The sequence below is a fragment of the Lemur catta genome, chromosome 7 (genome assembly GCF_020740605.2).
Source record: "Lemur catta isolate mLemCat1 chromosome 7, mLemCat1.pri, whole genome shotgun sequence".
Taxonomy (NCBI): Eukaryota; Metazoa; Chordata; class Mammalia; order Primates; family Lemuridae; genus Lemur; species Lemur catta.
In genome coordinates, this window is record NC_059134.1 from 104470230 (window position 1) to 104490629 (window position 20400).

Below are 20400 nucleotides of genomic sequence, written 5' to 3' on the forward strand. Positions count from 1 at the left end.
GATGGTTTCGGGATGATTCAAGCACATTACATTTATTGTGCACTTTATTTCTGTTATTACATTGTAATATATAATGAAATAATTATACACCTCACCGTAGGTTGGGGAGCCCTGCTCTAAAGGGTGGCAGTGCAATTCTGAGTCCTCTTAAGTGTTTACTGCCACTGGACCCTGTCTGTTTCATCCAGCAGTCAGCAAGTTTAATTCAGTGCAGCAAGTATTTGAGTACTTTCTGTCTACAAAACACCACACTAGGTGCTGCAGAGGATTCAGAGACATGGGTAGCATAGTTCTTGTCCTGGAGGAGTTTCCATTCTCTTGAAAGGATCAGGCAGATACACAAGTAACCATGGTACAAGGCTGTGGGGCTCCAAGGAGAAGAGATGATGCCCAGGTGAGGATCCAAGCAAGTTAGCTGAAATATACACAGCTAGGTCTTCTCAATTTCTGGTATCTATTGGTCAGGCTTATTTTATTAAAAGAAGCCTTATTATTTATAATTACTAGTAATTTTTAACACATCACATATTTTAAATAGGAAACGAAATGACAAAATAGAATTACTGGTGGGTTGTATTGCCGAACTTTCAGAAATTGAGGAGAACATGCTACTTAGACATGGAGAAAACGACTTCAGTGTCATGTATTCCACAAGGAAAAACTGTGCTCAACTCTGGCTTGGTCCTGCTGCGTTTATAAACCATGGTAAGCTATGTTTCTAAGGTGTTAGCACTAGTGTTGGATGGTCCTGCTAACAGAATGGCCTTAATCAAACTCAGTAAAATCTTTATTTTCCATTAAAGGACAATTTGAAATAGGAATTTTTTTTTCATAAATTTATTAAAATAAATACTCCTTTAGTTTAACTTGAGACCTAAACTTCTATCAAAAATTGTAAAGTTATGTGGAAAGCTTATTTCAGATTTCTGTAATTGTTCGTGTTTCAGATCTTATCAACAGTTAATTGACTTTATCTTTTGGACATTTTTCAGATTGCAGACCTAATTGTAAGGTAAGCATAAAAGATTTTTTCCTCAAGTATTTTGTTTCTGCTTCAGGTGTGAGTTTCTTAACGAGTTACTTTTATTTTAGTTTGTGTCAACTGGTCGAGATACAGCATGTGTGAAGGCTCTAAGAGATATTGAACCTGGAGAAGAAATTTCTTGTTATTATGGAGATGGGTTTTTTGGAGAAAATAATGAGTTCTGCGAGTGTTACACTTGTGAAAGGTAAAGTATTAAATAATATTTTCAGCTTTAACTTTTTTTTAACTACCTGACACTGATGAGAATTAACTCACATTATCTCTTCACCATTTAAATGCAGAGATAGTCTTTTATGTTCTGTAGCATAACACCCAGTACAGTGTATATCACCAAACTCAAATGGTACACAACTATTTAGGGACACTGGCACCTGTCCCTTTAAAATTTTAATTTTACCAGCTGTTTTTATGAGTGGTCAGAGTACAAATCTGCTTAAGGAAAGAATAGGTAATAGCCCACACACATGCACACACACAGTGCCACAGTGGGGTTGCCCCCTGCTCAAAATGACAAGTGAAGTTCGCGACTGATAGTCATGTAAAAACCCTAAAGTTGTCTTGCATATTATCTAGCTATGTCTTCTGGAATTTTTGTTTCAATGCACATACTCTTTGCAGTTCCTGTGTTCTATCCCCTGCTGTCACTCAGTAAGGAACCTCTTTTTATGGCCCATCAGTATTCTGGAATCCTTAAAAACCCCAAAACTCGCTTTGGCAGGATTATCAGTTTGCGTCGCTCATTGTAGTGACTTCTGCACACAAGGGCTCCATGGAGGGAGCTGCTTAAGCTCGTGCACATGAGTGCTGCAGGAAGGCTTCCTTCCCAAGCTGGTGCAGACTACACCGGCAGCACAGGGAAGGAAACCTGTATTAGTTGAGCCCATTTTGTACACCTTCCACTGTGCTGGGCACTGTACTCACCCTGACTGATTCAGTCCTCGCAGATGTCCTGTGTGAGAGAGAACTAGAATGTGTGCACGTTGTAAGTACACACACTTCAGTGTCTGGAGCCCAGTCAGCCTGACTTCAGAGTCCTTATTCTTTCATGTCATAATTGCTTTTGCAGTTATGAGCAAAGTTATTAGTGCTCTTTTCCCTCTTAAAACACCCATCCCACAATATAGCCATGCCAAGGGGGAGAGATGGGCGGATATCCAAGTCACCATTTCCCCCCTTTCTGGACAGTCAGGGATCTCCAGCCGTGTGGCGAGACAGGCTGGAGTCATTGAGTCATGGTGCTACCTTAGCTGTTTCTCTCCCAGCATTGGGTGGGCTCCTTGCCATGAGGGGATGGCAGGAAACCTATTCCCAATGCTCCTAAATTTTTGCCTTTTTAATCTATGAAGGAGTTTAGTTATAGTTAAGTAATATTTTATAGAGAAACCATAGTGTTACAGTTAAGTGCCTGGAATCTGGAGTCAGACTGCCTGAGTTGGAATCCTGCAACTCTACATTTTATTAACTATGTGATGTTGGGCAGGTTACTTAGCTTCTTTGTGCCTTAATTTCCCCATCTGTAAAATAGGGATAACATTAGAAGCTATTCCGTAGGGTTGATGTGAGAATTAAATTTATTTCACATAAAGCATGTAAAACAGCACACAGCTAATACACAAATGTTAGCTATAGAATTATTTTGTGGTTTCTGGTTATTTTCCCATTAGAATATAAGCTTAATGAAGACAGGGAGTTGTATCTGTTTCATTTACTGCTATATCCCCAGCATACAGAACAGTACCTAGCACTTAGGAAGTGCTTGATAACCACTTGGTGAATGAATGAATGGAGTAAATAAATATGATGAATAAGTTTTTGGAGACTTTCCTGGTGAAAAAAAAAAACCTAACCACATACTCAAGATTCCAAACCAATATGAAACAGCTTTTTCCCTGGTTTAGAACCACATGTACAGTCATGTTCCTTGGGCAGATTGGTTTTCTTTCACGAACCTCAGTTTTCTCACTAGTTAGATGAGAGTATTTCTACTCCACAGGGTTAATGTGAGGAATAAATAGAAACATGTGCAAATCCTTTTTAAATGGAGCAACATAATACAGAATAGTAGACATGGCTATTATCAGGCTATTTGAGCAGTTTGATGTAAAGATCAGCTGTATATATTCTTGAAATTATCAGGAACACCAAATTGTTTCTGCTTTTACAGAAATTAGCTAGGAGGATGAGGCTGATCAGAGGAATTCATTGAATTACTCATCAGATATTAACTGAACAGCTACTTTATGTTAGGGCCCACACATGCAGGATAAACGAGACCAGCACAGTTCCAGCTGTCAAAGCAGTGCAGTGAAATGGCATGAACACACATGGCGTGCTAAGAGCTGGAGGGCGAGAAGAGTGGCTCAGTAAAGAAATGAGAGTGACAATGTAGTGTGGACAAAGACACTGGGTCATGGGTGAAGTCCCTGGGATACGTTTGAGACATCTTTCTGGGCTGTAACTATACCAGCACAATAGTAATTATATTTCTTTTTTATTTTATTTTTCTCCTTCCTAGTTTTGTCACTGATGTAAAGCTCAATAATTGTAGTACATTTATAAGTAAGAACTGCAAATGTCACTCTAGAAAATTTAAAGGATAAAATCTAATGAAGGACCAAAAATAAAAAGAGCTGTGATCTCAGAAAAACTTAAAATCATAAATATTACTCCTTTTCCAGTTAAAGTATAAATTTGGGACTTTAAATATTTTAATTTTGGAATTGGTCAAAACTATTTTGAAGCTTATATGTAAGTATGTCTGATGATAGGAAGCCAAGAAAAAAATTGTAAAAAATGGTTAGGGGAGACTTGCTGGAACAGATGTCAGAAGTTACTGTGAAATGATTGAGTTCAAAATTTGATGATACTGTCTCAGACATGGACAAATAGATAAGAGGACATTAACAGAGTTCTGAAATAGAGGCAAGTACATATGAAATCTTAATATCACATTGAGACATTATTTATTTAGAAAATGATATTGGTATAATTCATTGTGCTTCTGGGAAAAAACCAAGTTAGACCCCCATATCCCATAATATACAAAATAAATTCCAGATAGAGTGGAAATCTAAATTTAAAAGACGATTTAAACTATTAGGAAAAAAACTTAGGAGAATATATGTCTAACCTTGGGTTAATGAAGATCCTCTTGAAACACGTAAGATAAGGAGTGATAAATCCAAAAACTTTTGAAGGCCATAATAAAGTCAGATAAATGCTATACTGAAGGAAAATGAAGAACACATAGGCGAACAGTTAATATCCTGATAACAAAATCTCCTATAAACTGCTGGGCACAGAGGCTCAGGCCTGCAATCCCAGCACCACAGGAGAATCCTTGAGGATGGGAATTTGAGACCAGCCTTGGCAACATAGTGAGACCTGGCCTCTAAAAAAAAAAAAGAAAGAAAAATTAGCCAGGCGTGGTGGCACATGCCTGTAGTCCCAGGTACCCAGGAGGCTGAGACAGGAGGATCCATTGAGCCCAATTCAAGGCTGCAGTGAGCTGTGGTTGTGTCACTGCACTCCAGCCTGGGTGCCGGAGCAAGCCCTGTCTCTCTCTTTTTTTTTTTTTTTTAAAAAAAAAAACAAACAAACCCACAACTCCTGTAAGCTCCCAATTCAAGGCTGCAGTGAGCTGTGGTTGTGTCACTGCACTCCAGCCTGGGTGCCGGAGCAAGCCCTGTCTCTCTCTTTTTTTTTTTTTTTTTAAAAAAAAAACAAACAAACCCACAACTCCTGTAAGCTCATAAAGAGAAGATAGTCGAATAGAAAAAAGGGTAAAGGAGAAAGAGATCCTTCACAGAAAAAAAAAAAAATGGCCATAAACAAGGAAATTAAAATTAGGGATTCATTCTCACTCAGATTGGCACCACTTAAGAAGTACAGTATACTGCTGGTGAGGATATGGGGATACAGGCACTCATACAATGCTAATAGAGCTATGAATTGCTATATCCCTTTGGGAAAGTAATCTGGCAATATTTATTAAAAACAAGTGTACCCTTTTATCTGGCAGTCCCATGTGGAGGAATCCATCCTGTAGAAATAGGAGCACCAGTTAGTAAGGATTTGGTTTCAGTAGCAATATAGCAACAATGTTCATGGTGGCAGGCAAAAAAAAAAAAATACAAGTTTTAATAATCCCCAAGGAGGAATGATTGAACAAATTATAGAACGTTTATTCTGTGGAAATACACAGTTTTCAAAACATATGGTCAATTCAGATTTTTTTGTCCATAATAAGAAAACTAGTTTCTGAGGAAAATGTTTGGTGTTATCATATTTTGGTTTTGTTTGTGTAAAAAGAAACCACATGTAAATTGGTGTGCAGACCATGGTAAAAGGAGTGGAAGACGACACTGTTGGCAGATGATCAACACTGGTACCTAGGGCTCTGAGGAGGAAGGGCAGCTGGGAAATCCTGTTAACTTTTACTTTATGGATATAGTTCCTAGGATTGTTTGACTTTGCAGCAAGCATGAGCATGTATTACTTTCATAAGTTAAAAAGATGGAATAAGGGAAGTAAAGAAGGAGGTGAATGGAAGAGTTTTACTTAATTCTAATTTACAAAAATTATTGTTCATTTGTTTTATATTAAAGAATACTTTAAGTGTGGCCCATCTTTCTAGAAATAAACCAGAAATGTTACAAGTTATGATAAAAAGACACAGAGTATCTGAAAATAATTTCTTTCTTAATCTCTGGAATGAAAATAGCCTTTGGGATTTACACATTTACTTTATAAATATATTTTAGGGTAGATTGTAACTGGTTGCCTGCCTTGGTGAAGATTACCTAGAAGATTTAATAGTGATTTCTAGCCCACTTTTGCAAAAGAATTGAGCATTAATAAAAATAGAATTTCAAATCCATTCTAAGAAAGAGAAGAAAACAAGAATGCTAACCTTTATGTTCCAAAAATTCCTGCATTAAATATAGGTCTGTGCTTCTTAGCACTAAGGGAGGGGTAAAGGGTAGGGAGAGAAAATAAGATTTTATGAGGGGAGAAAAATTTTCTTCCTTTCATCCAAATTCTGAAAGATACAGATCATGTGGAACCTTACAGAGGGTAATATTGCTTTCATAATCCAGGACATTCACAATTTTGTCACAAATTCAGAAGCTGCTATTGTATAACTGTTTGTTAAAAAGCTTAGACCAGTAAAAAGCAAGTCAGTGAAGACAATTTTGGCCAAAGAGATTTCTTGTTTCTTAAATGCAGTATGTATGCTTTATTTTTAAAGATTAATTCCTAATTTACTTTTTTGAATAGAGCTGAGTAGCAGTTTATACTGAATAAAGCAAAAATTTGCAAAGCTAGATTTATTAGGGAAGTTTAAGAGAACCTCTTAGTGAGTACCCTCGTTTACTTCAGAAGGATTTATATAAATAAAGCAGGGGTACAAATCGTTCAGTGGTGAAAATCAAGTCTTTTAAATGTTTCTGGGAACACTTTATTAATTTAATTATGATCATTCATGTTATTGCAGAAACTTTAAAAGAATTATTTAACAAATTTTATTGCCCTGGAAGACAGATTTTCACTAATAATAGCATCACCTTCTTACAAAGAATTTCAGTGAGAGTTTGTATCCAACATTAAGTTCTTAGTTTATGGAAATCCTCTGAATTTTTAAAACCAGTGTTAAATAGTGGAAATATGTGGGGTTTTTTAAGCTATGATTTAGACCTAACTATTGTTCCAGGCTTTTTTTTTTTTCCTTTCTCTGCCTGAACTAGAAGAGTGCAGTGGCATCATCATAGCACAGTGCAACCTCAAACTCCTGGGTTCAAGCCATCCTCCTGCCTCAGCCTCCCGAAGTGCTAGGATTACAGGCTTGAGACACCACTCCTGGCCAAGTATAGAGTCCTTAAAGTTACTTTTATTACATACATTTTTAATTTCCTTTGAGGGGTCTAGACTTGGTAGGTTGCCAGTGGTGGTTGAGGCCTCCTTTGTTCACACCTGTGGACCTGATGTGGCTGAGTGCCCTCAGCAGTGAGGCTTGGTGAGTAAGTATGCTGTTTGTTTAACCTGTGCTGTTTTCTCTTTCAGACGGGGAACTGGTGCTTTTAAATCCAGAGTGGGACTGCCTGCGCCTGCTCCTGTTATCAATAGCAAATATGGACTCAGAGAAACAGATAAACGTTTAAATAGGCTTAAAAAGTTAGGTGACAGCAGCAAAAATTCAGACAGTCAATCTGTCAGCTCTAACACTGATGCAGATACAACTCAGGAAAAAAACAATGCAAGTAAGTAAGGGAGATTTGATAAGCATATCTTTAAGTATTTTCACACAATTTGCTTTCTAAAGTATGCTTCAGTAGTTTTAAACTTTTAAATATTGAGAGAAACCAGGACCCATGAGCGTTGGCAGCACTGCAAGGTTCTCGAAAGGATTTGAGTACTAAGGCACACTCTGTATCTCACCTCCAAATTCAATATCATACCCTAGACTGTTTTTCTTGAATGCTTGGTAACTGGATATTGAGTTCTTCATATGTTCCAGGGTCATCATATGTTTGAGAAAATCATTTTCAAGGTGTTAGTGACATTTTAATGATACTGTTAGGCCCTACAAGAAGACAAAGGACTGTGTAGAATCATGTAGGCTCATGTTCCAGTGTCTAGCCAGTCTGTTTGGAAAAGATGATGGACTTAGAGAATTCATAGCATCTGGCCTCAAGGCTTCCACCTTTCTACACTTGGTTACCTTTTTAAAAATGAACTAACCCAATTCACCAAACCACCAGTTACCAGACTCAGAATTGTGATAGAGCATTTTGAATGTTGCTATATTATGACATGTTGTATATTAGCTACTACAGAAAGTAGGAAGAGAGATGAAAAGGAGAAAAAACCAAGCTTGGAGATACCAGTTGTTTGTGGGGGCAAGATCTAATGGAAACTGGAAAAAGAGGATGAAGAATAAACAAAGAGAAAATAAAGAGAAGAAAATCTAAATGGGCAAAGGAAAACATCATGTTTGGGGAGCTTTCAAGTACTGGAACCATTCTAATTGCTACTGTTTTTCTGGGTAACACCAGTTTTCTGTAGTTGCCACTAAAGCAGTAGAATCTTCAGTCTGACTTGTCTCTGAGAGAGGCAGAAGTTGTAAAGTCTCACTTGGTGATTCCCAAAGTATGCCTGTGTTGGCACTTAAACGTCTAGTAAGACTTCTTAGCACTTAGGAAGCAGAGCCCTCTGAGATACTGATTATTTTAGGCTCTTCTCCCTACTTTCAGATGTTCTCAGCCCAACACGGGGTACTCCCTTCCCCTACAGAAAATCCTGAAGAAAAGGGACGGTGTCTCCCATGATGGTGAATGTCACTGCCGTGAATTCCTGAATCTACCTGCTGCTGGGAGTCAGAGGCCAGGTGTAACCTCTGTAGTGGAAAAGCAGTACTGTAGTCCTATTCCAGTCTTTTTAGTTAATGTTCAAAGGGAACAAAAAAAGAAGAGTTAGTCAATCATTCACTGTTGACTGTTGATTCTAATAATAAATGCAGTGTAATGAACATTTGTTTTCTGAGTCTGGTTCCTTGGTGAAACTGGAGACTTGTGAAGCCCATTTTATAAATGCATACATAAAAACACTTAAAAGCCAGGCATGGTGGCACGCACCTGTAATCCAGCTACTTGGGAGGCTGAGGCAGGAGGATCACCTGAGCCTAGGAGTTCAATACCAGCTTGGGAAACATGGTGAGACCTTGTCTCTTTTTAAAAAAACAAAAAAAACACACAGTTAGGTGCGTGCTGCCATCTGTACATGAAAGTGACCACAAAGCTGCCCACATTGAATGGCTCTGTGATGTACATGGGGGGGGGGGGTGTTTTGTGCTTTTATGTATTGACTTTATTACTAGTATGTAGATACTGAACTTAGTACACTGCTTAGTTTAAAAGATCAAAACCCAAATAATGTTTGGAAGGTGTTGCATCTACTAATATGTAGCCATTTATTTATTAATAAATGTTAAACCAAATAATATTGGGAAATATTTATTAATAAACCAAATAGCTATTAAGACCCTGCTTGTTCTTGAAGAGATACAAAGATGTTTGAGACTCAGGCTCCTCCCTCAGGGAGCTTATGCCTTGGCTCCAGGATAAGAAGAGCACACAAGTAACTATGCAGAGCAGACTAGAAATGCCATTTTCCCAAGTTTAGAGGGTCTAGATAATCCCTTTGGGCTGTAGTTCTCAGCATTACAGCGTAGAAATACAGCACTTTGCAGTGACTGCTTATATTGGGGTGCTTGCTTTATTCAAATTACCTCTGCAGCATGATGGGAGTAATCTGAGGGCTGTGTAACTAATACTGAGGTTATGGACAGAGTAGGTAGATGTGGCTCAGTGCTCTGGAGCTCGAGGCTCACTCACCTCTAAGACTGTTGTATATTAAATCACGTTCACTTGAGCATTTTCTCAAGTTCTTGTATTCTCTTAGGCTGTGTTTCTTTTGTTGTTTGTGTCTCAACCATACCCTTCTACCTCTGAAAGAAAGGCTTTTGGAAACTGTAGCTGGTAGCAAAGCCGGAGTTGGCCAGAGCTCCTCTCCCAGGATCAGCGGGTGCATGTTGTGTATATAGGTGCTGAGCGCTTTTAATTTGTGTGGTTGCTCGTCTTTATCCTGCAGTTCACTTACATATAATTTAGCAGCTGATAAGAGGAACGGCTTTCTTTGAACAGCATGTATAAATAAGTATTTCTGCCTAGTTAGAAGAAAAAATATTTCTTCCTTCCACGCATGTGCTTTTTTGGAAGGTGCCCTGAGAACTACAGCTTGTTTGCTTCGGCATCCAGGAGTGGAGACAACAAGGAATCCATTTTCACAAATGTAGTCCACAGGTCTGAATTATAATGCAATTATTGGAGTATTCTAGTTTTTCAGGCCGCTTGTGCCTTGCTGTCTGGGCTGGCCCCTCTGTTAGTGCTGTGATACGGGATGTGAAACCAGAGGCTCTTGAGCAGTGTGGGAAGATATGGACACAGTCCCTGCAGGTACCACAAGTCGGGACAAGCCCCAGAAGACTCAGCCAGTAGAAGTTCATCTTAACTAAGGAGCATCTGTCCTAGACATAAAAGGCAGGGGCACCACTTCTCACTGTCTCACCCATCACTGACGTCACTAATTAATCAGAACACTTCTCTCCTAAGTCTACAGGTTGCTTCAGAGTTCTTTCCAGAGCCCTGTTCCAGGTAGCCAGACCGTGTTGGTCACATTAGATGAAAGCTACTTGTGCCTAGTAAACTCCTTGAGACTGAGGTCTGCAAAGTCCCATCGAGGGTTTTCTGGAGTCTCAAGTTCTAGAGATGCTGAACTGCATGTGCCCCATATGTTAATCTGGGTTCACATTGACAGTGTGTATTTCCTGTGCAATCTGAGCACTCAGGAAGGCTTTGGTGTCACTTTGCAGCTCTTATATCGGCTTGTAAGTCTTGATGCCACACTGCCTTATGGTTTTGAGGGCACCCTGGAATGACCATGATAGCCATGCAGTGGGTCCTTTACCTGTGAGTTATGACACCATAGTAATTCAGTAGTATACCTTATAAGCAGCATAACAGTGATTAAAAACTAGGGATCTTGATTTGAGCCACAGGCCTAAGGTCAAGTCCTATCCCTGCCAGCATGCCTAAGATGGATGATCTGAGGCATGCTAGTCCATGTGAACTTGGTTTTCACAAGGGTTTAATGGCACTTCAAGGGTATTCATTAGGATTGACATCATACTAATTTGGCCATTTTGCACAGCACCGAGTATATATAGTAATTGCTAAGAAGGATATGTATCCCCATCTGAAATTACCAACCAGGTTTATGCATTTGGGATTTGTCCCAGCCACTAGGAGAAGATAATCACATAAGGTATATTAGTGCTGAAGGAAGGGTAACCACAGGCATATCTTGTCTCCACTTGTGCGTAATCCTTAGTATCTTAATAGACTTTTTAAAAATTACTGACTTTTGGTTTGTCATTGTGGCCACACTCTTCCTCCTCACTGTCTGAAATTCTCAACCCCCGAAGGACAGCATAGCACCTTCTTTGGACAGTGAAGGACTCTTGGCACTACATTGGACTCTCATCTTAGTCTCATTGCTCACATTTCTCTTGCCTGGTTTATCTGTGTCTTTTTTGGCCTTTGACTTGATGAGCATACCTTTTGACTGGGCTTTTGATGGAGTAATGCTTTTCAAACAAAAGGAGAATACAGTGATGAATACACAACCATAGAAGTGAAATCTCTATTGAAGTAATACATAGCATCAAATGCAGTCCATTTTGTGCTCAGTTTAGACACAAACACGTGAAAGAGTTTTGGTATACTACTGCCAACAGTGAATCTTTTGGAAGGAGGGATAGGATGGAGAGAGCCTGGATTCAGAATCACCACAGAATGGGGTTTCATCTACTGAATAAAATAAGTGCCAAGTAAGGAGAGTCTTAGGTGCTGTGAGAATACATAGGAAGGACACCCTGTCTTACCAAAAAAGCCACAAAAGTCTCCCTGAAAGAGGTGGGCCTAAGCTGAGACTGACGAGGGGATGAGAAGTTGACCAAGTGAAGCATGTTCAGAGCAGAGGGACTTTCATACAATGATAGTGGTCAAGTGGAGGACTTGAATAGAAGATGACTTGTACTCCCGTGCCATCACTGGAGTACAGGGTGGAAAGAAGAGATGTGACCAGAGTTTTATATTTTAGACTTTATTCTTAGGGCATTAGGGTACTACCGACAGGTTGAAAGCCCAGAAGTGACATGATATACTGGGAAAATCCTTCTGGCTACATGGTAGATAACAGATTGTTGGGAGAGAGAGCAAACAGACATAGTTCTGGCAGGTGACCATGGCATTTGGGACAGGGAAGAGTAGATGGGTTGCCGTGACATTGCAGGGGTAGACTCCATAGGATGTGGTGATTGGATGAGACAGGGAAAGTGAGAGTGAAGGATGACCTCTAGTTTTCTGGTCTGGCAGCTGGGCAGATGGTCGCTGTACTGCCTGACATGGAGCACGTGGAAGGGGAAGCTGCCAGGGGACTTGACAGTGAGCTCAGTCTAGGCATGTTGTCTGTGAGGGACTTAGAGACAGCCTCAGTCAGCATTTGGTGATCTGGATCTATAATTTAGGAGAGAAGCTAGAGAAAGGAGTTAGGGAATTGTCAGCATGTAAGTGGTAATTGGCTGTGGGGCAGTGAGGGCCTGAGGAATGATAGTCTAGGGGCAGATGGAGGAGGAGTGCTAGGGATAGGGGAAGGAAGCCCTGGGGAGTGTGCTCATTGACAGCCTAAGGAAGAGAGGATTTCTCAAGAAAAAATGGTTATTGGTGTCATATTCAGAGAAATGAAGGGTCGAGAAGTGTTCGTTGGATTTTATAACGAAGTCATCGGATTGGCAGATGCTGTCTTGTTGGAGGGGCAGGCTGGATCCAGGTTGTAGGAGATTGTGTGGAGAATATGATACGTGATCACTGAGTAGGGGTGATTGCAGGTATATACTAAGAATGGTATGGAAAGAGGAAGAATAAGATGGAGAACCACTAAGCTTGCTCATACATCAGTCCTTCAAGTAGCACAGGGTGAGTGAAGGCTCATCGTGGCCACACTTGGGAAAGCCAAGCAAATGGCAGCCAAACAAATGCAGGTGTATCCTAGGTTTTGCCTAGAAACAAGCAAAACACTAGTGTCTATTAATAGTGCATCTACTCAGTCCACCTTGTAGGCAAGCCATGTAAGCATAAAGAAGTCTTTTCACAAAAGAATTCCCCTAAACAGCCTTATTTTTTAAAATATTTTCTACCAAGTAGTTCTGTATAATTCCAGTTCATCATAAATCACTCATTCTCAAATGGGATAGTATTCAAATTTCACTACTCCTCTGAAATAAGTTGCCCCTTGTTAGCAGCCCACATGTATAAGTATGTTCTTGGTTTAGTCATTGGAGCTCTTCGCTATGAATTCTGGTAGTTCAGGTACCCTGAAGCCATTTATGATCTAATCTCTGAGTACAGAGCCTTATATTCTTGGTGGTTTGATATTTTTGGAATGCTGGTTATGCATTTGTGCTCCTCTCTCAGTAAAAACTAATGGTAACTTACTTGCTTAGCCAGGCATAAGGAATAGCAGTTGCCCTGGCAATGCTCAGGCATGTTGGAAGCAACAGAAACTTTCTCCACAGCATCCTGATCCTCATTCTGGCCCGACAAACTTTCTCCGCAGGATCCTGATCCTCACTCTGGGCCGGCATTTGTGCTGGGCTTACCCATATTCCTTGTTCTTGTTCTCCCTGTTTTCTGGTGAGAGGTGGTGAAAATCGATTAATTCAGTCATTTCAGCTTCCCTAGTGAAGGGAACATCTTTAAAGGATGTTTTGATTAGGAAGAGGTTTTTGAAGTGAGGGATGTGGAAACTAAGTAATTGAGAAATTGACTTGCGTAAAATTATAAATAATAGTCCAGAATGTAAATGTAGAGGAAAAAAATAGCAGAAAGTCACTGACGAGGCCAGAGACTCACTGCAGTAGCAGCTTACGCTTGAGTCGCATGTAAAGCCTTTGAGAAGCCATTCAACTGTCACATTAGTTCTCAGGTTATCGTTACCACTAGGATCCTTGCAGCCTTTCTGTATCCTTGTCCTGGAGGAAAGAAGTATGCCCTTTGTCCTGAAGCCTGTTATCCTAGCCGTGTGCTGCTGCTCCCTCTTTTCAGTGTGACTGTCGGCATCAGGCAGTCACCGAAGGGTGCCCAAGCCAGTTCTGCAGCTCATCTGACAGCTCAGTCCTCACAGAGGTGACCAGAACGACTTACGATAATCAGTTCTTTTTGGTAGTGACGGTGTATTTTCTGGAATAACAAAATACAGATCTTAGGATCTATTTTTCTTGTTTGAAACCATTGTAATAGAATTTGTCTCTTAGGGCCTATTAGTAATATATTTCTGTTCTGTACTACTGGCCAAGTACTGTACTTACTTCGGGTTAATGAGTAATGGGTTTTAGAAACATATTTAAAATGACAATTTTAAGAAGAGTTTGTGAAAGAAAAGAAAACCATGATTTTTACTTAGCTTTTCTTCAAATCTTCTATGTGGGGAAATAATCAAGAGAAAAAGGCCTTCATTCGGACCAGTATCATGACAGATTAAGGAGAGGCTTAGAGTGAAATCTAGGTCCCTGCTGTGCTAAGCTCCTAACTTATCTCAGAAATGAATAGATGCCCATAAATTAGAAAGGGAACTTCAAAGAAAAGCCGTATAGGGAATGTGTGTGCTGGCAAAATCTGAACTGGTGTCTGTTTTCTACATCTGTATAATCTCAACATACTATAGCTAATAGTCTGGTTTGGGGCATTGTTTTGTTGAACTCTGCTGTGTTGCCAAGGCTGTTTTTCACCTTTTTTTTTTTTTTTTTTTTTTTAACCTTACAGCTTCTAACCGAAAATCTTCCGTTGGTGTGAAAAAGAACAGCAAGAGCAGAACGTTAACGAGGCAGTCTGTGTCAAGAATTCCCGCCTCTTCCAGCTCTACCTCATCCAAGCTAACTCACATAAATAATTCCAGGGTACCAAAGAAACTGAAAAAGCCTGCAAAGCCTTTACTCTCAAAGATAAAATTAAGAAATCACTGCAAGCGGCTGGAGCAAAAGAATGCTTCAAGAAAACTCGAAATGGGAAATTTAGTACTTAAAGAACCTAAAGTAGTTCTGTATAAAAATTTGCCCATTAAAAAAGATAAGGAGCCAGAGGGACCAGCCCAAGCTGTGGTTGCTAGCGGGTGCTTGACCAGGCACGCAGCACGAGAACACAGACAGAATCCTGTACGAGGTGCTCTTTCGCAGGGGGAGAGCTCGCCCTGCACCTACATAACCCGGCGGTCAGCAAGGACAAGAACGAGTCTGCAGGAGGCCTCTGACATCAAGCTTGAACCAAATACGTTGGATGGCTATAAAAACAGTGTGGCGGAATCTTGCCCAGACAGCGGGGAGCAAGCAGCTCCCGCTGTGCAGGAAGAAGAACCGGCTCATGAGACTGCACAAAAGGGGGAGACAAAGTGTCACAAAAATGACACTGGCGTGTCCAAAAAGAAGTCACGACAGGGAAAACTTGTGAAACAGTTTGCAAAAATAGAGGAATCCACTCCAATGCATGATTCTCCGGGGGAAAATGATGCAGTGCCAGATCTGATGGGGCCCCATTCTGCCCAGGGCGAGCACAGTGGCACGTCAGGTGTGCCTGTGAGCTACGCAGACTGTGCTCCTTCATCTGTCGGTTGTGCAGTGGTCACATCAGATAGCTTCAAAACAAAAGATGGCTTTAGAACTGCAAAAAGTAAAAAGAAGAGGCGCATTACAAGGTATGATGCACAGCTGATCCTAGAAAATAACTCTGGGATTCCCAAATTGACTCTTCGGAGGCGTCATGACAGCAGCAGCAAGACAAATGACCAAGAGAGTGACGGAATGAATTCTTCAAAAATAAGCATCAAGTTAAGTAAAGACCATGAAAATGATAATAATCTCTACGTAGCAAAGCTTAATAATGGATTTAACTCAGGATCAGGCAGTAATTCTACAAAGTTAAAAATCCAGCTAAAACGGGATGAAGAAAGTAGGGGATCTTATGCAGAGGGGCTTCATGAAAATGGGGTGTGCTGCAGCGATCCTCTTTCTCTCCTGGAGTCTGGAATGGAGGTAGATGAGTACAGTCAGTATGAGGAAGAAAGTACAGATGATTCCTCCTCTTCTGAGGGAGATGAAGAGGAAGATGACTATGATGATGACTTTGAAGATGATTTTATTCCTCTTCCTCCAGCTAAGCGATTGAGGCTAATAGTTGGAAAAGACTCTATAGATATTGACATTTCTTCAAGGAGAAGAGAAGATCAGTCTTTAAGGCTTAATGCATAAGCTCTTGGTCTTAATTTGACCTGGGATAACTACTTTAAAGAAATAAAAAATTCCAGTCAATTATTCCTCAACTGAAACATTTTAGTGGCAGCACTTCTATTGTCTCTTCACTTATCAGCATAATATTGTAGAAAGTGTACAGCATACTGACTCTTCTTAAGTCTGATTTGTGCAAATTTTTATCGTACTTTTTAAATAGCCTTCTTACGTGCAATTCTGAGTTAGAGGTAAAAGCCCTGTTGTAAAATAAAGGCTCAAGCAAAATTGTACAGTGATAGCAACTTTCCACACAGGACGTTGAAAACAATAATGTGGCTACACAATTTTTTTTTAACTTTTAAGAGCATTAGTTGGCTCTTTAATATATGTCTAAATAATAATTTAAAACAAATCATAGTAGCAGCATATTAAGATTTTCTAGTATGCTAATATCACCAGCAACGATCTTTGGCTTTTTGATTTATTTGCTAGATGTTTCCCCTCCTTGGAGTTTGTCAGTTTCACACTGTTTGCTGGCCCAGGTGTACTGTTTGTGGCCTTTGTTAATATAGCAGACCATTGGTTGGGAGTCAGATTGGTTTCTTCAAAAAAAAAAAAAATACATTTACACGCGTGACAGCTCACTTTCAGTACATTATATGTACAAAGGTAGCAGTGTGCAGGATGAGTTTCGATACGGCGTATTTATTGCTTGTCATGTAAATTAAAGACCTTGTATTTAACTCTTTTCAACCCTTTTAGATAAAATTGTTCTTTGCAAGAATGATTGGTGCTTATTTTTTCAAAATTTGCTGTGAACAATGTGATGACAACAGGCAACGTTTATCTAATGAACTACAGCTATCTTAATTTGGGTCTTCAAGTTTTCTGTTGCACTTGTAAAATGCTACAAGGAATATTAAAAAAAATCTATTCACTTTAACTTATAATAGTTTATGAAATAAAAACATGAGTCACAGCTTTTGTTCTGTGGTAACCTATAAAAATGTTTGTCTTTGAAATTCAGTGTAAACAACTGAAAACAATGTATATGTTGTAAATATTTGTGTGTTGTGAGGAATTTTTGTCATAAGAAATTAAAAGAACTTACCAGGAAGGTTTTTAAGTTTAGAAATATTCATGCCAATAAAATAGGAAATTATAAATATATAGTTTTAAGCACTGCATCAGTGGGAGTTCTTGGCTTATGTTAGTTTATTATGAAAATATCAAAGATTTTTTGACTATATTTTCAGTTAAACAAAAAGAGTCAGATTTAATTTGTTTTTTGAAGCACTTTGAGAAGAGAAATTAATTTTAAGTAACTTAATGAGCAAATTTTTTGATTACTACTTTATGTTCAATACCAGGCTCTTTTCATTTCTCTGGGTTACTTTACAAATCACTGGGCAAAAGATTTGGGAATATAAATCTGTAACAGGTGTTTGACACCAGTGGGTCTCTATTTCTGGGGAAACGTGTATGTGTACTTTCAGACACAGTGTTCCTAAGTAAAATCCATTTAGGGGATTTGTATAGTATCTATAGAAAAGTAGCCCATGTCTTAAAATGTTAAAAGGAATCTGCAGGTAATGAAAAGTCCAGTGGAGAAAACCTCAATGCTTACTGTTACTACAATTGATTCCTACCAGTTTCCAGGTTTGAGGGACATTATTTAAATTAAGCTCCTTAAACCTCTTGCCCATAGGTTCCAAATAGAAATTAATAAGGTTCATTAAAAGTTTTTAAAGTTTAGGTGGTTTTCTTTTGCCTATGTTCTCTAAGGAATTACTTCCGTAGTCTTACATGGTCTCATCCTTGTTTGTTATGGTGCAGTCTAATTCCTCAGGTATTAATTTGGAAGCACATAGTAGACTTCCTTCCAGCCACACCCCCTTCTGCCGCATCTGGAGGTCGTCACCTCATGAGGGAGAGCAGCCCCTGGTCTCAGGAGCACCTGTCCCCAGGCACCTGGAGCACTTGGCAGCCCACAGCCAGTCCTGGGCTCCCTGTGTCTGGAGAGTGCTGGAGGGCAGTGGGGCGCCTCTTCTTTTCCCACCTTAGTTTGGGGTGTTTTGAAGAGTTTCAGAGACTAACACTTTATTTGAATACCAACAATAGCCATTTCAGGAATTTCAATCTTAAGAAAAAGTAACAATACATTTCCCATTTTTCTTCATTTTTAAGCTTACTTTTAGTAACTTATTTATGATATTTTAATTTTATTGTGGCCTCGTCTTTTGAGGCTGACCTTCCCATGGGTCTCAGAGCAGTGACATTTGGTAACGAATCACTGCCTCTCAGGAGTTGGTATGCACAAGCACTCAGCAGCCACTGTTGATGCCTTCTAGGGAAACCTAATTTCCGTTCTTAAAGGTAGGGGCCTCCGAACTGTTCTAGATCTGCTGTAGAACTTCACTGTGCGGAATGGTGAAATCCACACACTGTTGACCAGTTTGGAAGAGGTTGCATTCAATAAAACTAGCTTGAGCTTATGCAATGATTCGTTAAGATTTTGGCATTGTAAGAATTAGGAAATGATCATAGAAATATATGTAAAGTATTCAATTTTCAATCATTTTTCAAATTACTGTTTTAAATTGTTTTGCTGAGTTGTAATACTTTTGAGATACAATGTATTCCTTGTACTGAAAGAATGAAAGGACTTTTTCAGCATTTGAGGTAAGTTCTTTAACGTTTCATTAAAAACATTTTTTACAAATATTTTGTACATGCACTTGCAGTATTGAGGTTAATCATTTTAATAAATTCGGAAATTAAAACAATTTGGCCGCTGTTCACTGTATCTGAAAAGGAAAAATCAAAAATGGTGATTTCAAGAAGTTTTCGTGTAAAACACAAAATCAGAAAGTTTCTAAAGCTTTTCACTATCTGTGAGTGTTCAGTTCTCTAGTCCCTAGTCTTCTCTTGTTTCTGGTGCCACTCATTTCTCTCTCAGGAGGGAGACTCTATTTTAAGTTACATACCCTCCTAGCCCTTAAACTCAAGAAATACTTGCCCTCAAATGGAACAAAATAACATTTAGGTGCTTTTACAATCCGTTTATTAATGGTTTCTAGTTACTGGTTTTTCCCCCCTTGCTGTATTGGACAAAACTAACATATCCAGGATTGCCATGGGTCCTTCTTTCTGCCATTTACTGTTGCAAAACCTAGTTGGAAAGAAGGAAATATGACTGGTGTAGGAATCAGGAAATGAATTTGCCCAGCTCTGCGACATCTGAGTAGCCTTGAGCAAGCTGCTTAATCTCCAAATCTTCTAGCACCTAGCACAATTCTCAAGTCAGTGTGGACGCTGGGTCCTGTCGCCAGTTAAGTGTCAGGCTGAGCTGCATCCACTTTTTTTTTTTTTTTTTGAGACAGAGTTTCCCTCTGTTGTCCAGGATAGAGTGCAGTGGCATGATCATAGCTTGCTGCAACCTCACACTACTGGGCTTAAGCTATTCACCTCCTAAGTAGCTAGGACTATGGGTATGTGCCACCACGACTGGCTAATTTTCCTATTTTTAGTAGAGACAGGGTCTTGCTCTTGCTCAGGCTGGTCTCAAACTCCTGACCTCAAGCGATCCTCCTACCTTGGCCTCCCAGAGTGCTAGGATTACAGGTGTGAGTCACCACACCTAGCTCTGCATCCACCCTTGAGGATACTCTGGGTGAATGGTACAGTCCAGGCAAAGCGTTGACTTTTCCTAATAAATATCTGACCAAACTTGGGTTCCCAGTATGGGAAAAGCTAAAACATGGCGTGCCTGTTAAGTACTTAGGCATCTGATACAGCATATCGGGTTTTCTCTCCTTTCCAATAGCTAATGGCAGCTAGCTTGCCCGGAGCCCTTGTATGACTTATTTCTCAAATGCCACCTTTCTGTCCCTGACCTGCACACCATTGTGTACTTGGCAGCAGAATCCAGTGGCAAGGTGTGAACAGGCTGCCAGCCTCGGGGCCATTTTTGTAGCCCGTTATGGCGTGTTTACTAGTGACGGAACCTGGAGGCAAAGTGAACTTTGATTCTTTGAAGGAGCACCAGGATTGGTGGGAAGGGGCAGGGTGTGTGAACAGCCAGGATTGGGAAGGGAGTCTCCCAGTTACGCTGCCTCCTCTGCCACTAACATTCTCCCAGGGCACTAAGCTTACAAATATTCATGGAAAGGGAAAGCCGCTAGGCCAGAGGACAGACAGACTGCAAGCTCGTGGCTTTTTTAATGCTCTGAAAAAGTCAAACCTGTTACCAGATCCTATGTTCTCCTTGTCAGATTTCTGAGTTTTTCTGGTAAGTAGACAGTGATTTCATCTTAGGGGCAGCCCACCCTGTTGAGTGCTCCACTGAGGGGCAGCAGAACGTGGCCGGGCCACTCAGGCATGCCAGATGGCTGGCACCAGTCCAAGCCCCTGAGTGGCCTGGGTCTAGTGTGACAGCAGTAAAGTTACACTTCAGTAT

At 40.0% G+C, this 20400-nt stretch overlaps 1 protein-coding gene across 7 annotated transcripts in view; it reads left to right on the forward strand.

Annotated features, from left to right (window-relative positions):
• The window catches only part of KMT5B (lysine methyltransferase 5B), a 57091-nt gene extending 38364 nt beyond the window's left edge, over positions 1-18727 (forward strand). For 6 of the 7 annotated variants that reach the window (XM_045558273.1, XM_045558271.1, XM_045558270.1 and 3 more), the window contains 5 exons: positions 539-705; positions 993-1012; positions 1093-1229; positions 7109-7305; positions 14485-18727. In XM_045558273.1, coding sequence (XP_045414229.1) covers positions 539-705; positions 993-1012; positions 1093-1229; positions 7109-7305; positions 14485-15962 — 1999 coding nt within the window. In that variant the 3' untranslated portion in view covers positions 15963-18727. Of the gene's footprint in view, positions 1-538; positions 706-992; positions 1013-1092; positions 1230-7108; positions 8573-14484 lie in introns of those variants that run through there. The other variant, XM_045558276.1, reaches the window with a different exon arrangement.
• The last annotated feature ends 1673 nt before the right edge of the window (positions 18728-20400 follow it).